The sequence below is a fragment of the Neovison vison genome, chromosome 13, assembly GCF_020171115.1.
Source record: "Neovison vison isolate M4711 chromosome 13, ASM_NN_V1, whole genome shotgun sequence".
Classification (NCBI taxonomy): domain Eukaryota; kingdom Metazoa; phylum Chordata; class Mammalia; order Carnivora; family Mustelidae; genus Neogale; species Neogale vison.
This window is the reverse complement of record NC_058103.1, coordinates 76616808-76635093: the sequence shown is the minus strand read 5'-3', so window position 1 is coordinate 76635093 and position 18286 is coordinate 76616808. Positions and strand designations below refer to the sequence as shown.

The window sequence follows — 18286 nt, the reverse complement described above, 5'->3', positions numbered from 1 at the left end:
CCTGTTTCCTGCTTAGTGGAAGACCTGGAGGAGCAGGACAAGGAAGAGAAAATGAGGGGAGAGTCCCGTTTTCGCCCACAGAAAGCAAGATTCCTTTGGGGATACAGGGGAGAGATAAATATAGGGAATTTTTGTGGGAGCTCAGTGATTTCTTTAACCTGGTATTTGAATAAAAACTGAGACCAAAAAGAGTTTAACTCTAAGTAATATTTTGCTTAAGATTTATGGCTGTAAACTGTACATATGATAAAAGACAAATTATGTGAATAAAAATTTAATCCTCAATTCAAATGAACACAGTGACTATGAAACACTCTATAAAGTGACATAGTGAAATCTAAACTAGAATTCACCAATGTGTCAAGAGCATGGCATTTTAAATTTCTCCTTCTCATTATATTCTATGTTTATACCATATCTCAAACAAATCAGGAAAAATATTATGAAAATGTAAAGGTTACTAATACCCATGATCGATTTACTTTTACATTACTGAAACATTTTCAAAATTCCAGTTATAATAATAAAAGCATTTAAAATGGAGAAGCTGTCACCATTTCAAAAACAATTTAAAAATCAATTTAAAAATCAATTTTATTTTTCCATTTGTTGAAAAAAAAAAACGAAGACTCAAATATGAAAACATAGTTTATTTTCTCGATCAGGCTTTTGTAGTTTATTTTTACAAAATAGCAGACAAAATTTGGTTCTTTATATTAATACAGAATATGTAATGCATATCGAAATATATAGCACTTAAGTTATAAACACATAGCAAAATCAGCATCACTTTAACAGCAACCATGTATGTCACATAATTAGGACTTCTCAGAAGATCAACATTGTTTTCAGCTTGAAGATGTATATAGTCTTTGATGCTTTATGTTAACTAGTATTTACAAAACTAGTCTAAAATCTACCATCACCTACAAAAGTGATGAGCTTTAGGATACAATTTTGCTCTCATGCCGTAATAGGGACTTAGAATTATAGAAAGCCAGAAGGAAATAATCACGTCAGTGCAACTGCAGAAGGTGGACCTACTAAATTGCGATTTAATGATGCACGCTTTCAAATCTTCGGTTGTTGGTTTCCTTATGATCCAGCTCTCTCTTAATCCAGGTTAGATGATTACCCCAATCATCTAACTGTGATAGAGGGAAGCTGCATAGGGGCTTTCTTCATCTCTGAAAAAAATACATTCAGTATAAATCAGTGCTTAAAAATGATATTCAAAAAACTAATATACAGGGGCGCCTGGGTGGCTCAGTGGGTTAAGCCACTGCCTTTGGCTCAGATCATGATCTCAGGGTCCTGAGATCGAGTCCTGCATCGGGCTCTCTGCTCAGCAGGGAGCCTTCTTCCTTCTCTCTCTCTCTCTCTGCCTGGCTCTCTGCCTACTTGTGATCTCTCTCTGTCAAATAAATAAAATCTTTAAAAAAAAACTAATACACACACTTATTACATAAGTTAATATCCATTTGCCAAAGAAGGGTATATCAATTTATAATATTTTATATATCAATTTATAATATTTTGCATGTCCTAGAAGTTATATGTGATGCAAATACTCATTAGGATGGACCTTATTATCTGCATTTTATTGGCATCTCAGTTATTGGAATAAAGAGGGGTACTTGTAAAAAAATACATATTTATTCTTATATATTTAAATTTTTCTATTCCATTTAAATAAAACATTTTAAATTATACAATGATTATATTTATATTTGTTTATATTTTTTATATTCCACCTTTTCCTCAAAAGGACTCGATGTGTCTACAACAAAAAAGCATACATACGATAAGATGAGTTAGATAGAAACAGAAAATCAGGACTAAGGAAAGGAGAACAGTACGAATATATTAACCATAAGAAATACTGTAGTAGCTGAACTGAACATCAGTTTTAGTTGTTAGCTTCCTAGAGCCAGGGTTAAAAAGGAAACACAATAGCTTGTGCCATTCTTGGATTCAAAAAGGAAAAAGAAAACCAATTCTGTAGGGAGAGAGAAAGATTTGCCCGAGGACCAAATTAAAGAACAAAGCAAACAGCTCACGTGAAAAACACCCAGGAACAAATAATGGACAATGTCTTTGACAAATTACATTAGGATCAGTATTTCACAAGGAGCTGCCCTTCCCAGGGAAGTCCTTCCTTTGATGGGATAAACTAGATGTTTCTGCTTGGCTGCTATCCTGACTTGCTTGCTGGATAGACACACTACTAAAGCAAAGAAGCAAACTTTTTATAATAAATAACAAGGACAAAAGCAAGTATACTGCAACAGATCATGCCCTATGCAGAATGCAGGAGCTCTTTTTACACCTCACATATTGAAAATCAATTTCTAGAATTAAAATAGTTTTTTTTTTAATTTTTTTTTAAAGATTTCATTTATTTATTTGACAGAGAAAGAGAGAAAGAGAGCACAAGCAGGTGAAGTGGCAGGCAGAGGGAGAGGGAGAAGCAAGCTCCCCAACGAGCAGGGAGCCTTATGCAGGACTCCATCCCAAGACCCAGGATCATGAACTGAGCCCAAGTCAGACGCTTAACTGACTAAGCCACCCAGTTACCCCTGAAATATAGTTTTTAAAGCAAAAGGAAAAAAAGGAAAGAGAAGAGCAAAGAGAGAAAACAAAACACTACAAAACTTAGCCAAGCAAGGACATCGTTAAGAGTATTCAACCTCTGACATTTTGCCAGCATATTTTTACCTGCTCTCTTCTTTTAGTTTCTTGGCTGCCTGTGTTGACAACTTAATCTGCAAGTCTAGTCTCTGCAGGAAATCTCTAGCTGACACTTCTTCAGGCTGTACAGGCTGAACATCGGATTCTTGAGGACTGGGAGGAGAAAGGTCTTCCCCAGCTGCCACGGGCTCTTCTTCATGAGAAAAACTGCTACCAACAGTTTCACTTTCTGGAGAATCTATTGAGTTAAGTCCATTAAACAACAAAGGCTTCTCTGATATAACTGGGATGTTCAAAGTTTTCTTCAGAAATATACAATCATTGGTAAACAGTTTATTTGCCCTTTTAATCTGTTCCATCTAAAATATAAAAAAGGAAACACAGAGTTAGATATAAGTAAATCCATGAGTAGGGTTTATTACATAAACAGAACTAAAACTATCCAGGTTTAGAATATGTGCAATGCTTTCTCTGGATTTGAGTGTCTTGATTTGGGTTTAGTCATTTCCCCAGGTACTCCTGGTTATTTCAAGAGTAGTCAGGAAATTCTTTTCCACTTTTAAAAAGGAAAGACTCATTTTCCCCCCACTATAATATTTTCCCTGTAAGGCAGCTTTTACCTTAAATCCCTGAAGTTAAAGAATGTGGAACTTTAAGCTCATCTAATAATTTCTATTCGTGTTTTAACATTTCTGTGATTTGATTTTTTTAAAAAAAACGAATACTATTCTTTTACTTACGGAGTGCTTCTGGGGTCTCTGGAATTGTGTCTGGTAAATATAACGGAAACAGGAGCTGGTACAGGGATAAATACGAGCATTTGCAAGAATGGTGTGGACTGGGGCTGCAGGCATTAAGAAAGGCCTCACAGAGAAGGTGGGGTTCTGATTTTGATTCTTTCGACTTTAGATGGGCCTTAAAGAACAGGTAGAAGTGGTGCAGGTAAGGAAAGGAAGTGGGGAGTGCATTATACACACTATGTCCTATTTCCACCCAAGGAGCAGGCATTTGAAGATCCACTTTACAAATAAAAGAAAAAAAGTCAGAGAGACTACGGGCCATGGAACGGTCATACATTGGCAGGCAAAGAAGCTAGAATTTAATAGTTACCACCCCACCCCCCGCCTCACCAAACTCTTTCCTAGCCTGCGGATGCCTCCCACAGACCTCAGCGATGGGGATGGGAGGCGGTGGTGGGAAGGGAGAATGGAATCGACACAGGGTCTCCTGTAACCTCCCCAACAGTTCTGCCATCCAGACACTGTCATCTCCTTTTTGCAAATGAAGTAATGGAGACTCCAGAGGGGTGAGTGGCATGCCCAAGTCCACAGCGCTGCGAGTCTGCTGCAGAACCTGGGGCCTGCCGTCTCCCAGGCTTCCAGCCGGATACTATCCTGTGCTGGGCTCTGCATGAGCCCCGCACCCACTCAGTCTCTGCACAGCTCGGTCCGGTGAGGCAGGGAACCAAGACGGTTTGGAAAGATTGCTGAGTTGAGCGCGCATGCTTGGGAACCTGACAGACCTGGTTTCAAACCCCAGCTCCACTGACACCAACCACCTCCACGTGTGTCAAGTAGGTGTCGCCCACCCTTCACAGGGGTGTTACACACACGCGCACAGAGGAGACGGAGAGGTAGGTAGGTAAGCAGGCAGATAGACGCAGAGACAGACAGGATGTCTATGAGAGAAAGAATACTGAGCAGAGCCGCTGGCAGCTGATGATACTACTCTGTATTTTCCAGTGAAGAAGTTAAGGCACACAACAGATGACTGATTTGACCAAGTGCCTAAAGCTCTTGAAATGTGTGAGCTGGAGGGGCACCTGGGGGGCTCAGTTGGTTAAGAGTCTTTTGGCTCAGGTTGGGATCTCAGGGTCCTAGAATCGAGCGCCGTGGTGGGCTCCCAACTCAGCATAATACCTGCTTTTCCTTGGCTCTCGGCCCTTCTCCCCTCATGCTCCTGTGCCCTCTCTCTCTTTCTCAAATAAATAAAATCTTAAAAAAATAAAAAATAAATGTGATTTGGGATTTCTTTTTTTTATTTTAAAGATTTTATTTATTTATTTATTTGACAGACAGAGATCACAAGCAGGCAGAGAGGCAGGCAGACAGAGAGAGGGGGAAGCAGGCTCCCTGCTGAGCAGAGAGCCCAATATGGGGCTCGATCTCAGGACCCTGAGCCGAAGGCAGAGGCTATAGCCACCCAGGCTCCCCATGAGCTAGGATTTCTGTTGGACTCTGAATTCCCTACAACAGCAGGATAAAAGTACATGACTAATGGGACCAAATTATGGGATCTTTTAATACCAAATTGTGAGTGAAAAAATTAGATTCTACATCAAAGAGCCTGAAAAACAAGAGTCGATCACTAAATGAACCCTATATCTCCTGATTTCTTACTATAAGCTGAATCTACACAAATGGTACACACAAAACTTTTTTTTCCTTTTAAAGATACTACATTAAAGTATATTCTGTGTGAAGTGGGGTAGTCTTTTGTGTTCTAGCTTCTGATTAAAGGAGAGAAGGTAAGGGTGAAGAAGAAAGGCATGAATAGGCCAGTGCATTTAGGAGACAAAATTTAAATCTGAAAATCCTAAGTATCTCTGGTCTGGTCAGGCTTTTATTTAAGAGATGTAAATAACTTGAATACCTTATCATAACAGGTTCAGGTGTATTCTACTCTGCCTTTAATACCCCTTATTTATTTTATTTTATTTTAGTTTTTTTACCAGCTAGCATCTACCTCCTCCATCTTAGTATGTAGGCTTCCAATGGCACCGAACAACTCCCCCCCCACACACACACTCCAAGGGGAGCATATGACTCATTCTTGCCCTTTGGAGCGTCACAATGTCCTGGCTTTCATGATAGGTCACAGTCCCACAATTCAAAGACAGAGGCAGACTTTTGCTGTATCTGGGGGGGTTGGGGGGGGTTCTGTATTTTTTCTGCTGGAAAGAGCTGCCATCCTTCCACCTCACGGAACCTGAGGCCATCTGGAAGGAAAGCAATCAATCCTCTGAAGCGAAGCCTAAAGCCAGAAATGCCTAGGGCCTTTCAGTTCCATGACCCAATAAACACCATTTTTTGTTTTTTGTTTTTTGCTTAAGCTAAACTGAGTTAGGTCTTCTGTCACTTGTAAGTCAAATAACCTTCCTTGATAGAGTGCTCTTTGAAATGCTTATTGGCAGGGGCCTATAATTTTCTGACAATAATGATGGGGACAGAAACTGACAGGAACACCAGATCTGAGTGCTGAGGCAGGGCTGAGAATATCAAGCATAAATTGTGATTTCCTTCAGGACAAGCACTTTTATTTCTATATCTTCTCTGGGGGTAACAAAGACCTGGTACACAGTAAGTACTTAGGGTAGAAGGATGGAAAGATGGATGGATGAATTAATTAAAACAGATCAGAGGAGGGACACCTAAGTGGCTCAGTCATCGGGCATCTGTCTTTGGCTCAGGTCATGATCCCAGGGTCCTGGTATCAAGCCCTGTATTGGGCTCCCTGCCTGGCCAGAAGCCTGCTTCTCCCTCTCCCATTGCCTCTGCTTGTGCTCTCTCTCTCGCTGTGTCTCTCTCTGTCAAATAAATAAAATCTTAAAAACAAAACAAAACAAAACAAACAACAACAACAACAAAAAAAAACAGGTTTGAGGAATATGTATAAAGTTGGTTAAGTGTCTGCCTTGGCTCAGATCATGATCCCAAGGTCCTAGGATCAAGGCTCCCTGTTCAGTGGGGAGTGTGATCTCCTCTGCCTCTCCCCCTGGCTTGTGCTCTCACTCTCTAATAAATAAGTAAATAAATATTAAAAAAAAAAAAATGATGAACTCAGGGAAGTAACCAGAAAGGGACCATGAGTCATCAATTGTGTTAGTGACTCTCCCTTTCAACCCATCCCCCGCCACCCAATCCATCCCCAGCTCTTCTTGAGCCTGTTCTGAACCCGAGAGGCTGACCTCTTAAAAACTGCTTTACCTAAGCCCCGTTGTCCTTGGAATTCCAGTGGATGTTCCAAAGGAAGTCATCAGCAGAAAGACACAGCACCATGACTCCAGGGGCTGCACTCTTCTATAGCAGAGTTGCTGTCAGGTAACCATTCCCTCGTCCAAGGCTCCAGCCCTCCTCGTGTGGGGAACACCTTGTCTTCTTCTTGCCCTTCAAGCCTTGGGGTAATGTCTTCCTGCTGTTGCTAGTCTCAGGTGCTTCACCATCCCTTGTTGGTTCCCTCAACCCTCATACTTCTGTAAATGTTCCTTTAGGAAATTCTCTTCGCCCACACCCCCCATGCCCACTATCTGTTTCCTGTCAGAACCCTGACCCATACATTTATCATTCAAAACAAGACAGCAGCCCACCCAGCCAGGTGAAGGGCCAATGACAGGGACCACAAGACGAGGCGACTGAGTCAACAGCTGGGTGTGGTCAAGGAGCACAGGGAATGAAGGGCAGGATTCCCTAGTTCTTGTGATCGACCCATTGTTTCACCCATAGAACTGCCTCTTTAGCCTACGAGCTTCCTGAAGTCAGAGACTACGCCGTCTCCACCTTGGTGTCATCAGCAAGCATTTAAGGTGTACATTCACCCTATAGACTAGACGGGATATCCAGACATAGCATCAATGTGGGGACCAACCTAAGGACTGGTAGATCTGAGTTTGAAGATGAAATGAGCCTAATACAAGGTAGTTTGAAACAACGGCTCCAGGGCCATACTTTCTGGGTTCAAATCCTGGCTTTGCCACTTTCTAATCATTCACAATTCTGTTTTATTTCCTGTAAAGTAAGGATAATAGTACCTTCCACACAATATGATCATTATCAGGGTTACACAAATTAACTCATGTATTTAGGATAATAGGATAATGCATAGCCCCCAGGAAACCCTCCAAGACAATAATGATAATAGCTTCTATCTTGTTATTAAATTTGCTTAAAAGTGAGAAAATAACAAGTAAGGGCAGATTCTAACATGTATTTAGCAAATGAGAAGGAAGGAGGTAGGAATTTCTCACAATAAAAAATATTTCTCCTACAATGTAAGAAAATATAAAAAAAAATTTCACCAAACCAAGCCCAGATAATTAGCCTCATATGCTGTCACTGCCCTGAGGTGTGTGAGCTATATATTGTTTCCCACCCCCACAAAGGTGATAAATCTGATCTTAACTTATTCTCCTTTACAAGTGGTGGCTTGAACCTACAGAACAGGCTGCAAACTCTGGACTTATAGTAAAGTTAAGGAATAAATCAGTCATGCAAAAAAGCCAGGTGCCGGGGGTGGGGGGAGCAGCATTCCAGTGAGAGAGAGCAGACGCAAGACGCCAGCACAGGGAGGAAAAAAAAAAAAATAGTGTGGCTGAAGTAATGAACAAAACTCTAGACCACATAGGGCCTTGGATGCCAAGGTAAAAAAGAAAAAAAAAAAAATTTTATTTATTTATTTATTTATTTATTAGGATTTTATTTATTTATTTTAGAAAGCTGGATGGGGAGGGGAGAGAGAGAGAGAGAGATGCATGAGTGTGGGGAGGGGCAGAGGGAGAAAAATCCAAAGCAGACTTCCTGCTGAGCTCGGAGCATGACTCTGGGCACAATCCCAGGACCCCAAGATTATGACCTGAGCTGAAATCAAGAGTCAGACACCCAACCATCCAAGCCACCCAGGAGTCCCCAAAATTGGTTTTTATTTCAAATGTGAGGAGAAGCCACAGGAGGGTGAAGAAGGGGAGCAACGCAATCTGATTACAGTTACAGATCATTCTGGCAGCTTTGTGGAAAATGGATTAGCAAGAGGCACTAGTGGAAACAGGAAGCCTAGTCATGGAGAAAACCTCACCAGCACAGATAAGAGACGAGATAATCCTAACCAGTGAAATGATGTTTTAGGAAAGTTTTACACTTTTATCTGAACATAGATGGGTCTAATGCTCTGGCAAGGCCACCTCACATAAAGCTAAGAAAAGTCATGCTCCAACCCAAGCAAAGAGCTGGAAAACTCGAACTTCCCCACCTGCCCTCTGTTCAACACTTCCTAATACCCAATTTTTATTTTATTACTTATTTATTTACACAAGGACAGAAGTAGTTCAGATGCTGTCCTGTGAAAGTCTGAAATTCCTCTGAACTTTTGTCTCCTAGATTTAGAACTAGAAACCTGGTGTTGAAAGATCCTGTTAAAAGTTAAAATTTTTCAGGTCAACCGGGTGATTTAATAGGTTAAGCATATGATTCTTGGTTTTGGCTCAGGTCATGATCTCAGGGTCATGAGATTGAGCCCTACGTGGGACTCTGTGCTGGGTGTTGTGGAGCGTGCTTCAGATTCTCTCTCTCCTTCTCCCTCCGCCCCTCCCCACTTCTCTCTTTCTCTTTCTCTCTCTCAGGAAAAAAAAAACTTAAAAATTTTCAATACAAGGAGGCGGTGTCTAGCAGAGTTCTTCTGTAAATGAATGAGCTTCCTGGAGAAATAAAGAGGCACCCTCATTAAATCTCATCCAGTGCACACACACACTTGTCAGGAGCTACAGAAATAACTTAAACACTGAGGCTCCGGAACGACTCTTAACCCTGGAAGTCCACCGTTCCCGAGGCTCGGTGATTACGTGAATGGTCAATGTCCCAGTGTGTTCTAATTCTAGCACGCTTAACTGCCATTGTTACAGAAGGCCATCAAGTTTTGTTGTTAAAAACACACACAGAATAACTATAGCTACTTCAAGTTTTGGATATCACAAGGATTTGATTTGTTATAGGCTTTGAAAATTGCAGTTTTCTGGCACAGTCCCAATGCAGACCTGGGTTGTGTTAGGAACACGTAAAGCAGGGAACAGTACATTAGAACTCTTCGAAGACATTATGATCCCTTTCCTCCATCCTCCCCAACATATACTCTTTCCTCCACTCTATTGCTAGATTTATCCTTCTGTTAAAAAAAAAAAAAAAGATTTTATTTATTTATTTGACAGAGGGAGACAGAGCAGGAGAGCACAAGCAGGGGGAGCAGAAGACAGAGGGAGAGAGAGAAACAGGCTCCCCTCTTAGCAGGAAGCCTGACATGGGGCTTGGGCCCAGGACCCAGGGATCAAGACCTGAGCCAACAGCACTCGCTTAACCAGCTGAGCCACCCAGGCACCCCTATAGTTATCCTTCTAAAACAATGTTGGATCATACCAGGCCTTGGGTGGATGGTGGAGAATGGATTACTTTTGGGGAAACTGAAACCCAAAACCAAAACAGAACCCAACTCCTTGGGCCTTTTTAAAAAATTATTATTCAATTTATTCAAACAAAAAAAAAAGTTCACCTATTTCTCCCACCCCTCTGTCCAACATTTCCTAACACTCAATTAATGTTGAGAATAGACAGTCTGACCTTTTTAGAGCAACACAGAATTACCCTCTATTTCTTGTGGGCAGACGAGTGGGAGGTAGGTATAGCAATTGAATTGTTTTCATTTCAAAAGTCTCTCTCTGGGGTGCCTGGGTGGCTCAGTGGGTTAAAGCCTCTGCCTTCAGCTCAGGTCATGATCCCAGGGTCCTGGGATCAAGGCCCGCATCAGGCTCTCTGCTCATGGGGGAGCCTGCTTCCTCCTCTTTCTCTCTCTGCCTGCCTCTCTACCTACATGTGATCTCTGTCAAATAAATTTTAAAAATCTTTAAAAAAAAAAAAGTCTCTCTCAATCAGTATTGAATAACATGATTCAGTCAAATTGACTGGTCCTCAAGAAACAGATTACAGAATAATGAAGAGCTAACAAGATGGCCACTAGATCAACCATCATGACATTGGGTAGAACGAGCACCACTGATAAGTTAAAAACAACTTCTTTACAATGATTCCCCCATAAATACATTTTGTGAAGGTGAACTCAGTCTGGAAGGAACTCACAAAACTTCCCCCTACAAAAGTATCTCAACAGGAGCTGCTGGGCACAGCCAGGAACCTTCCACAAAGGCTACTCTGTTCAGCCTCATCAAGCCACTAGCCTAACAGTGGAAACAGCGTTCAGAATTTCTGTTTCTACCTCTCCACTCCTTAAGAAAGACAAACCTTTCCAACATTTCAGGATACATAATAACTAACATTTACCCAGCACTGTGTGGCTCCCAGAATACAGTCATACATACATACAACTTTCATTTGATCATTATTTTACAGAAAACTAAAGACTTACATGTGAAAGGACTCTCTCAAGGTCCTTTTCCAGGAAGTGCTAGATTTGCCAGTCATGCCCCTGTCTTACTCTCACTCTTCAGTCCTAGGGGTTGGTGGCAGTCGGATTCCTTCACTGCCATGTGCCAACAGGGACAAGGATTTACTTCTTTCCCACACTATCTCAGAAGAAATAGGAGATTCCATTTATATTAAATGCCCAGAAAAGGCAAATCTATAGATTAGAATGTATTTTGGGGGCTGCCTGGGGCTAGAGAAGGAAACAGAAGGAAGGTCAGCGGCACAGGGATGTTTCCAGAGCAACGCACTGCTCTAAAGCTGGACTGGGGTGATGACCGCACGACTCTGTAACTCACCGAAAGCTCTTGAACTGTACACTTAGAATGGGTGAATGTTGTGGTATGTAAATTATATATCAGTGAAACTGTTTTTTGGGTTTTCTTTTAAGATTTTATTTATTTACTTGAGAGAGAGAGAGCCTGGGGGGAGGTGAGAAGCAGACTCCCTGCTGAGCAGGGATTTGGACATGGGGCTCCATCCTAGGACCCTGAGATCATAAGCTGAGTGGAAGGCAGAGGCTTAACTGACTGAGCCACCCAGGCACCCCAAAATTGTTTTATAAAAAAGAAAACATGAGGATTCTTGGGATTCTCCCTCTGTCCCACCCCACTAAAAATAAAATAAAATAATAAAAAAGAATACGTGAGAATCTATTAAATGCCAAGCTACTAAAGGCCATTTTACCATACTTCTCATTACATGTTGCACTATTAATTTATGGTTCTCTTGCCTTTGATCAGCAAGGATCAACAATTTCTATCAGCAGCAGGGCCTAAAGTTATGAACACAAAAGATGTACATATACTTACATTTCTAATTCACAACCTTGACCCTAAAATGACAATCATTTCACCTTGTCTCAGCAAGGTGACATCCATTCAGGGAAGTATGAAGAAGCAACTAGGTTTAGCAGCTCACTGGAAGAAAGTGAGAAGACTCTGGGAATAAAACCGGACAGTAAGTAATTGAGGGCACTGGAAGCAAGGTGGCCTCTGGAGAGGGGAGAGGATAGGCAAGCTGCCAGGAGGAAGCAAAGAGACAATGAAAAAGTTAATGCAAATAATAGGTCTCCTCACTGCCTCCTGCTCACTTTTGTTTGTATGCTGTTCTCTAGATGTTTTTTCAGGGTTTCCAAACAAAAAGTTCACAGTGGCTGCTTAGAGCCATGAGCTTCCTCCCAAAGTTTGCATGCAACTGAGAGGAGCTAGGATCACCACAAACATCACAGCTAAATCTAGAACACTGGGTTAGGGCAAGGACCTTAAGTCTCAGGAGAGAGAGGCACAGCCAGGGAAATTCCAGCCCAAGCAAATTCAAGTCTGAGATCTACATCATATTTAGTAGTTTCTCACCTTAGCCCAAATAGCTTCTGTTTCCCAGACCACTTCCTCAAATGCCTCTTTGGTAGAGATGCTCAAAAGTAAACCTATGCTTATTTCAATGTCAAGATTCTCCGCCAGTAGAAGGGGAGAAAACCAGCACCAGTCTTGCTGTAGGCTTGAGAGCCAGCCTCAAATGACACTTCGCAAATCCAGTCACTCAACCCCTACGTGGGCTCTGTCTTTCAAGGTCTGCTCAACTCCAGGGCCCAGCGACTTCACTCCAGGCAGGCCGGCGGATGAGGTCCATACATATGGGGAGGGCCTGCGTGTGCCAGACTCGGGCTAGGCACGGAATGTACAGAGATGAGTTAGATAAGCAACCTGGCTTCTCGAGTAGCTACAGGCTAGTGGAAATCAGCAGTAGACAAAACTCATCACGAATAACAGGAGAAAAGCATGTATCATCCTGTAATCCCTGCATGTAGCACAAGGACTCAAACAAACCAGGCTCAATAAAACCAAGTAAAAAAAATAATAAAAAAATGCTAGTTATTAATAACTAAAATGACTTTAAAAGGGATATGGGAAAGGTCCTTTAGATATTTTCTAAGGCACTGGCTGAACAACCTCGGTCCATCAGGCATCAGGCCTGGCCAGCTCTCCAACATCGGCATTCTTCTTTCCTATAGAGAAGCCTTCTGGATCCCTGGGCCCATCTCTACAGCAGAAATACTCAAATGAAATAGTAAACAAATAAGCAGAAAATATGTAGTCTATATATAGTATCAACAAATCATCCAGAATCCAACCCCTTCCCACCACTTCCTTTTCCGCTGCTTTGGTCCAGGCTGCCATCCTCTCTCCTGCATTATTACAAAGCCTTTATCCTCTCTGGTCTCCCTGCCTTGGCACTCCCTGGGCTATAGTCTGTTCTCAAAGCAGCAGCCAGAGTGATCCTCTTAATGCATAAATCAGATCATGTCATTCTTCTGTTCAAATTCCTCCACTTTCCAACTCACTCAGAGAAAGAGCTGAAGTTCTTACAATGGCCTTCATAGCCAGAAGTGATCTGGTTCAAATATACCCTATTGCATTATAAACACCAAGTACACTATTCCTGGAACTTGCCAATTATGCTCCCACCTCAGGGCCTTTGCATCACTTGCTTTTTCTCCTGCCTGGAATGTTCTTCACAGATATCTGCACACCCTCCACCCCCTTGCCGCCTCCTCCGTGAGGTCTTTGTGGTCACACCATTTTAAATTACAGCCACCTCCATTAGCCCTCCTTCTCTCCTTTCCCTGCTTTATTTTCTTTCATTTTGCTTATCAATATCTGACCTATAGGGGTGCCTGGGTGGCTCAGTGCGTTAAGCCTCTGCTTTCGGCTCAGGTCATGATCTCAGGGTCCTGGGATCAAGCCCCGCATTGGGCTCTCTGCTCAGCAGGGAGCCTGCTTCCCCCTCTCTCTCTGCCTGCCTCTCTACCTACCTGTGATCTTTCTCTCTGTCAAATAAATAAATAAAATCTTAAAAAAAAAAATACTGACCTATAACATATTTCGTTTGTTTACTTACTGTCTCCACTAAGATATAAGTTCCATGAGGGCATGGATTTCTATTTATTCACTAATGTATCACCAAAAAGATAGAAGGTGGGAAAAAAAGGAAACTAAGATGAATAATAAATACTGTTGGGAAGACAAGGCAGGGAAGGGGAAAGGGGATATGGAAGAGGGCTGTAATTTGACAGAGAGTAGTCAGGAAGGCCTCATGGAGGAGACATACAAACAAGAACTTGAAGGCAGTGAGGCAGCAAGTCACACAGCCAAGATCAGCTACATAATTTGCAGGGCCCAGTGAAAAGTGCAAATGTGGGGCCCTTGTTCAGAAAGCATTAAAAATTTCAAGATGGTGGGGCACCTGGCTGTCTTAGTCAGTTAAGCATCTGCCTTTGGCTCAGGTCATGATCTCTGGGTCCTTGGGACTGAGCCCTTTAAACAATAATTTAAATATGCTTATGGCCTCGGCAGTCAATATTAGAAACTTAACTAATTTAACTTCTTTCTGTTCGATCAGGGAAAGAAAAAAACATCTCTCCCTTTTTAGGTCCCACATAAAATCTCAATTTACAATGAGTAAATCAAATTAATAATTGCCTCCAATAATTAAAGCACTAATGTCACTTCATTGTTACAGTAACAATTATCACTTCCACTGTTTCCACATAATCAGTGGAAGAGTCTCTAAAAATTTCATCAACTATAGTTCAGGACCTAAAGTAAATGATATACATGTAATAAACCAGTGGTTCTCAATGAAGAGTGAGTTTCTTCCTAGGGAACATTTGGCAATCTCTCAATGGGGGTTGGGGGGCCTACTGGCATCTAACAGGCAGAGGTCAGAGATGCTATTAAACATCCTATAATGCACAGCACGATTCCCACAACAAAGAATCTGTAAGTATGTATGTAAGGCCCATAATATCAATAGTGCTGCAGTTGAGACTGTGGCCATACATTATAGTTCCCAATTATACCTGAGCTTAACATCTTAAAATCAAGTCTTTTTGAAAGTAGTGAAAAATCTAGTTTACACCTTAACTATAAAGGGTGACTCTTAACTATAAGGTTAAGAATAACAGGATCTGGGACGCCTGGGTGGCTCAGTTGGTTGGACGACTGCCTTCGGCTCAGGGCGTGATCCTGGAGTCCCGGGATCGAGTCCCGCATCAGGCTCCCAGCTCCATAGGGAGTCTGCTTCGCTCTCTGACCTTCTCCTTGCTCGTGCTCTCTCTCACTGTCTCTCTCTCAAATAAATAAAAATCTTTAAAAAAAAAAAAAAAAGAATAACAGGATCTACAGTGAGCAAAAACATGATTAGAAAGCATCTGATCAAAGGTAGAGAGCAGCTCTGAGCAGATGTTTAGGAGCTCTAAGCCACTCAGGTGCAGCCAAGTAGGGCACTGGCCTGGAGAGACAGCTGTGGGTAGGGACCAGGGAAATAACACTTCTCTAGAGATCATGGGATCCTGGTACAGTCACCCTGGCCCAGTAGGTATGACATACAGAAACCATACAGAAGAGACCTTCCTTTTTCAACAACCAAGATGCTAAGAGAGCTCTTGATAAGACTAGGATAGAAACAAGGGTGGAAATCAGAAGTAGTATCTAGATAAAAGCACATGTTTTATCACTGTGCTAACTCAAGCTGTTCTCAATGAAAAAACATACTCAGATAATACCCTTACCTCTCACCCCTCTTCCCATCTGTAAAAAAAGTTAATTACACCTACCTCCAAGGCTCATTAGGAAAACCAAATTGAATAAAAACAAGATGGAACAGGACAAATGTAATGCCTGGCACACAGCAGGCATTCAGCAGAAGGTAGTTACTGATATGCCCCAACTCTGCTTTCCTCTGGCCCTCACCCAATCCAGGTCTTATTGATGTACATAACAATGGCAGTTCTATGTACACATTTAGAAACTCCCAGGCAGATGGAAAGGGACTATCCATAGCATGATAATATCACTATATGCCTGCACAGCAAGATCCCTGGTCTCAAAATGTTTAAATAAGACCTGCCAGGTAAACATACAGTACCAACCTGAAGGTGCAGAATAAATTAGCCTCTGTCATTTTGTGAAGGGCCAGAAAGAGTTTCACTTTAAGAGAAAGATACAGATAAGATCGCCTTTCTTCCCATCAGTGTCTAAAGTGTTTCAGGAAAGAACACTGAAAACTGATACAGAACTCAAATGTAAAAAGGCCATCACATGGCTCAGAGTTAATTATAAGTAATTTTAATGAGACAATATGCTCCCTCGGGTTTCCATGTTCTTCCCAGAGGTGTAATGCAATATACCTAGGACACACACACTTATAAATTTATAATAAACACAGCTCTCCAGCTCACCTAGACCCCAGTTCTGGGCTGCTGCTTGGCGACAGGTGTCACATTCACAGTTGCCCGTGAGCCCAGGGGTGTAATTTCACTTCTAAATAAAGCAGCATCATCGATAAAACCAGAACCATCCTGCGGAAACAACTGTACCACCCCTGACTCATCGCCGCGCTTGTTTACAGACAAAACAAAATTCCCTGCCCGAGTCCACACCTCAGCTCGGCTCTGAGTAAATATGCACTACGGCAGTGTGATCTGGACTGAAACTCGGGTGAACATGGCTCCCTGGTCGGCTCTGGTCTGCCTCGCCGAGTCCGGGCAGGACGCCGGGAACTCGATGCACTTACCTGGGGAGGGAGCTTGGGCGGCCTGCCCATGTGGCCGCAGAACCATCTTCGGTGACCGCGGCGGCGGCCCTCAGTGCGCGGTGGGCGAACGCCAGGGGCCGGAGAGCCGCCCGCGCGACCCCCGGGCACCCCGCCCTTCCCCCGAGCCCCCGCCCCCGAGCCCCCGCCCCCGAGCCCCCGCCCCGAGCCCCCGCCCGGCCTCCGCCCCGCCGCCGCGGCGCACCCTGCTCACCGTGACTCCGTACTTGAGCGCGATGCCCTGCAGCGTATCGCCGGCGCGGACCCGGTGCTCCACATGGCGCTCAATGACGCCGGCGCCCAGCGGCGCCCGCACGCTGGCCGTGCTGCCGTACGAGCGGGTCTTGGTGCGGGCCAGACTCAGCGACAGCTCGGCCTCCTCGGACTCGGAGCCCGAGCGCGAGCGCGGCGGCGGCGAGGGGGCCGAGGGCCGGGGCGCCCGGGGGCCGCCTTCCCGCAGGGACAGCGCGGGCGACGAATCCGCCATAGGTCCCGCGGAGGCCGCCAGGTCGCGAAGCTCGCCAAGGGGGCGGCGCCTCGTGCGCCGCCGCCTCTTCTTCCTCCTCAGAGGGGCTGCGGCGGGCCGTTTCGCGGGGGCGGCGGGCTGGAGGCCGCGACGGGGAGCTGCGGGCCGGGCATGGCGGGCGCCCCCCTCCTGCGCGTCCCGCCTTCCCCCGGCGCACCTGCAAGCGAAAGAGCGAGATGAGATCCCGCGGCCGCCGGGCCGAGCGCCGCGGCTCCACTCTGCTCGCCGGTGCGGGGCCCTGCGGTGCGGGGAAGCGGGGCGCGCTACCGCCCGCGCCGCGGGGGCTAAGAGGGGCCCACCCTCAGGCGTCCTCGGCGCCGCGGAACCCTGCGGCACGCCCGCAGATGCTAGTGAGAGCCCTGCCCCCACCAGGGCGAAACACCAGAGCTTCGCTCTGCTTCCTTTATCGATCCCCCAGCAGGCGCCCGCTTTCTCAGACCTCCAAGCTCTCCCACGAAGGGTACTTCCCTCCCCCCACCCGACTACCCTGATGACCTCAAAGTCCACGTCACAGAAAACATTAAGGCCATTAAGCACACAGTTTCTCCAGGCCCATCTCAACAGCCAGGAGGGTCCGGCCTTTCAACGTTACAGCAGGAGGGATAGGCCTTTGAACATTACACCAGGTGGGTCACCTCCAACCAACCCTCCAGCTCTTTGCATTTCACTCCTCACTGCACACGCGTGCCAAACTGAGTCCTGACCTGCCTGGAACGAGTGACCGGTTACAGTCAATTCTCCGGGCTCACTAGCTACATCCCATTCTCGTGGCTCACTAAAATTTATTATCTGCACCCATCCTTTTTTCTTACCCGTTTCCTCTTTAAGACGCTGAAATCATAACTCCACAAAGTATTATCATTAAATCCACGGTGGACCTCATCTGTGTTCTTCATCTGAACACTCCCTCCTCAGCATGCTGGCTTCTGACAATATTCTCCATAGAGTGGGTATGCATTTACTAGAGGCTGCCGCCACGATTTCTGTTGTACTCTGGACAGCTCTACGACAGGAGGTACCCAATATGCAAGTCAGGAGACTGGAAGTTTAATTCATTGGCTGAAGTTTCTCTGTGTCGCAGAGCTGGACAGAGGGAAAGGCACTGGAGCTTGGAGACACCACAAAGGATAGTAGAGGAGCAAGTGGTCCTCACATCACACTCCCACTCAAAAATTCTTCAATGGCTCCGTGTGGACAGCAGCATTACAACTCACATTGGCACCCAAACTATTCTTTC

The 18286-nt window shown here is 44.3% G+C and overlaps 1 protein-coding gene across 2 annotated transcripts; it reads right to left on the bottom strand.

Annotated features, from left to right (window-relative positions):
• Positions 1 to 635: 635 nt before the first annotated feature.
• LYSMD2 (LysM domain containing 2) lies at positions 636 to 17048 on the bottom strand. 2 transcript variants are annotated; one of them, XM_044230934.1, is made up of 3 exons: positions 16738 to 17048; positions 2719 to 3050; positions 636 to 1187 (listed from the first exon to the last, which is right to left on the bottom strand). In XM_044230934.1, exons 1-3 carry the CDS (start codon positions 17008 to 17010, stop codon positions 1145 to 1147), a joined length of 648 nt encoding a protein of 215 aa, XP_044086869.1. In that variant the 5' UTR covers positions 17011 to 17048; the 3' UTR covers positions 636 to 1144. The 2 variants fall into 2 exon arrangements, with proteins under 2 accessions (XP_044086869.1, XP_044086870.1); XM_044230935.1 differs by lacking the exon at positions 16738 to 17048 and adding an exon at positions 16506 to 16576.
• Between the last annotated feature and the right edge of the window lie 1238 nt (positions 17049 to 18286).

Bases quoted from the DNA above. Each gene is read 5' to 3' on its own strand.
- LYSMD2 (XM_044230934.1), bottom strand. From the start codon at position 17,010: ATGGCGGATTCGTCGCCCGCGCTGTCCCTGCGGGAAGGCGGCCCCCGG. The intron at 3,051-16,737 runs GTGAGCAGGGTG...TTTATATTTTAG, and splicing joins CGCTCAAGTACGGAGTCACG to ATGGAACAGATTAAAAGGGC. The intron at 1,188-2,718 runs GTAAAAATATGC...TATTTTTTTCAG, and splicing joins AAACTAAAAGAAGAGAGCAG to AGATGAAGAAAGCCCCTATG.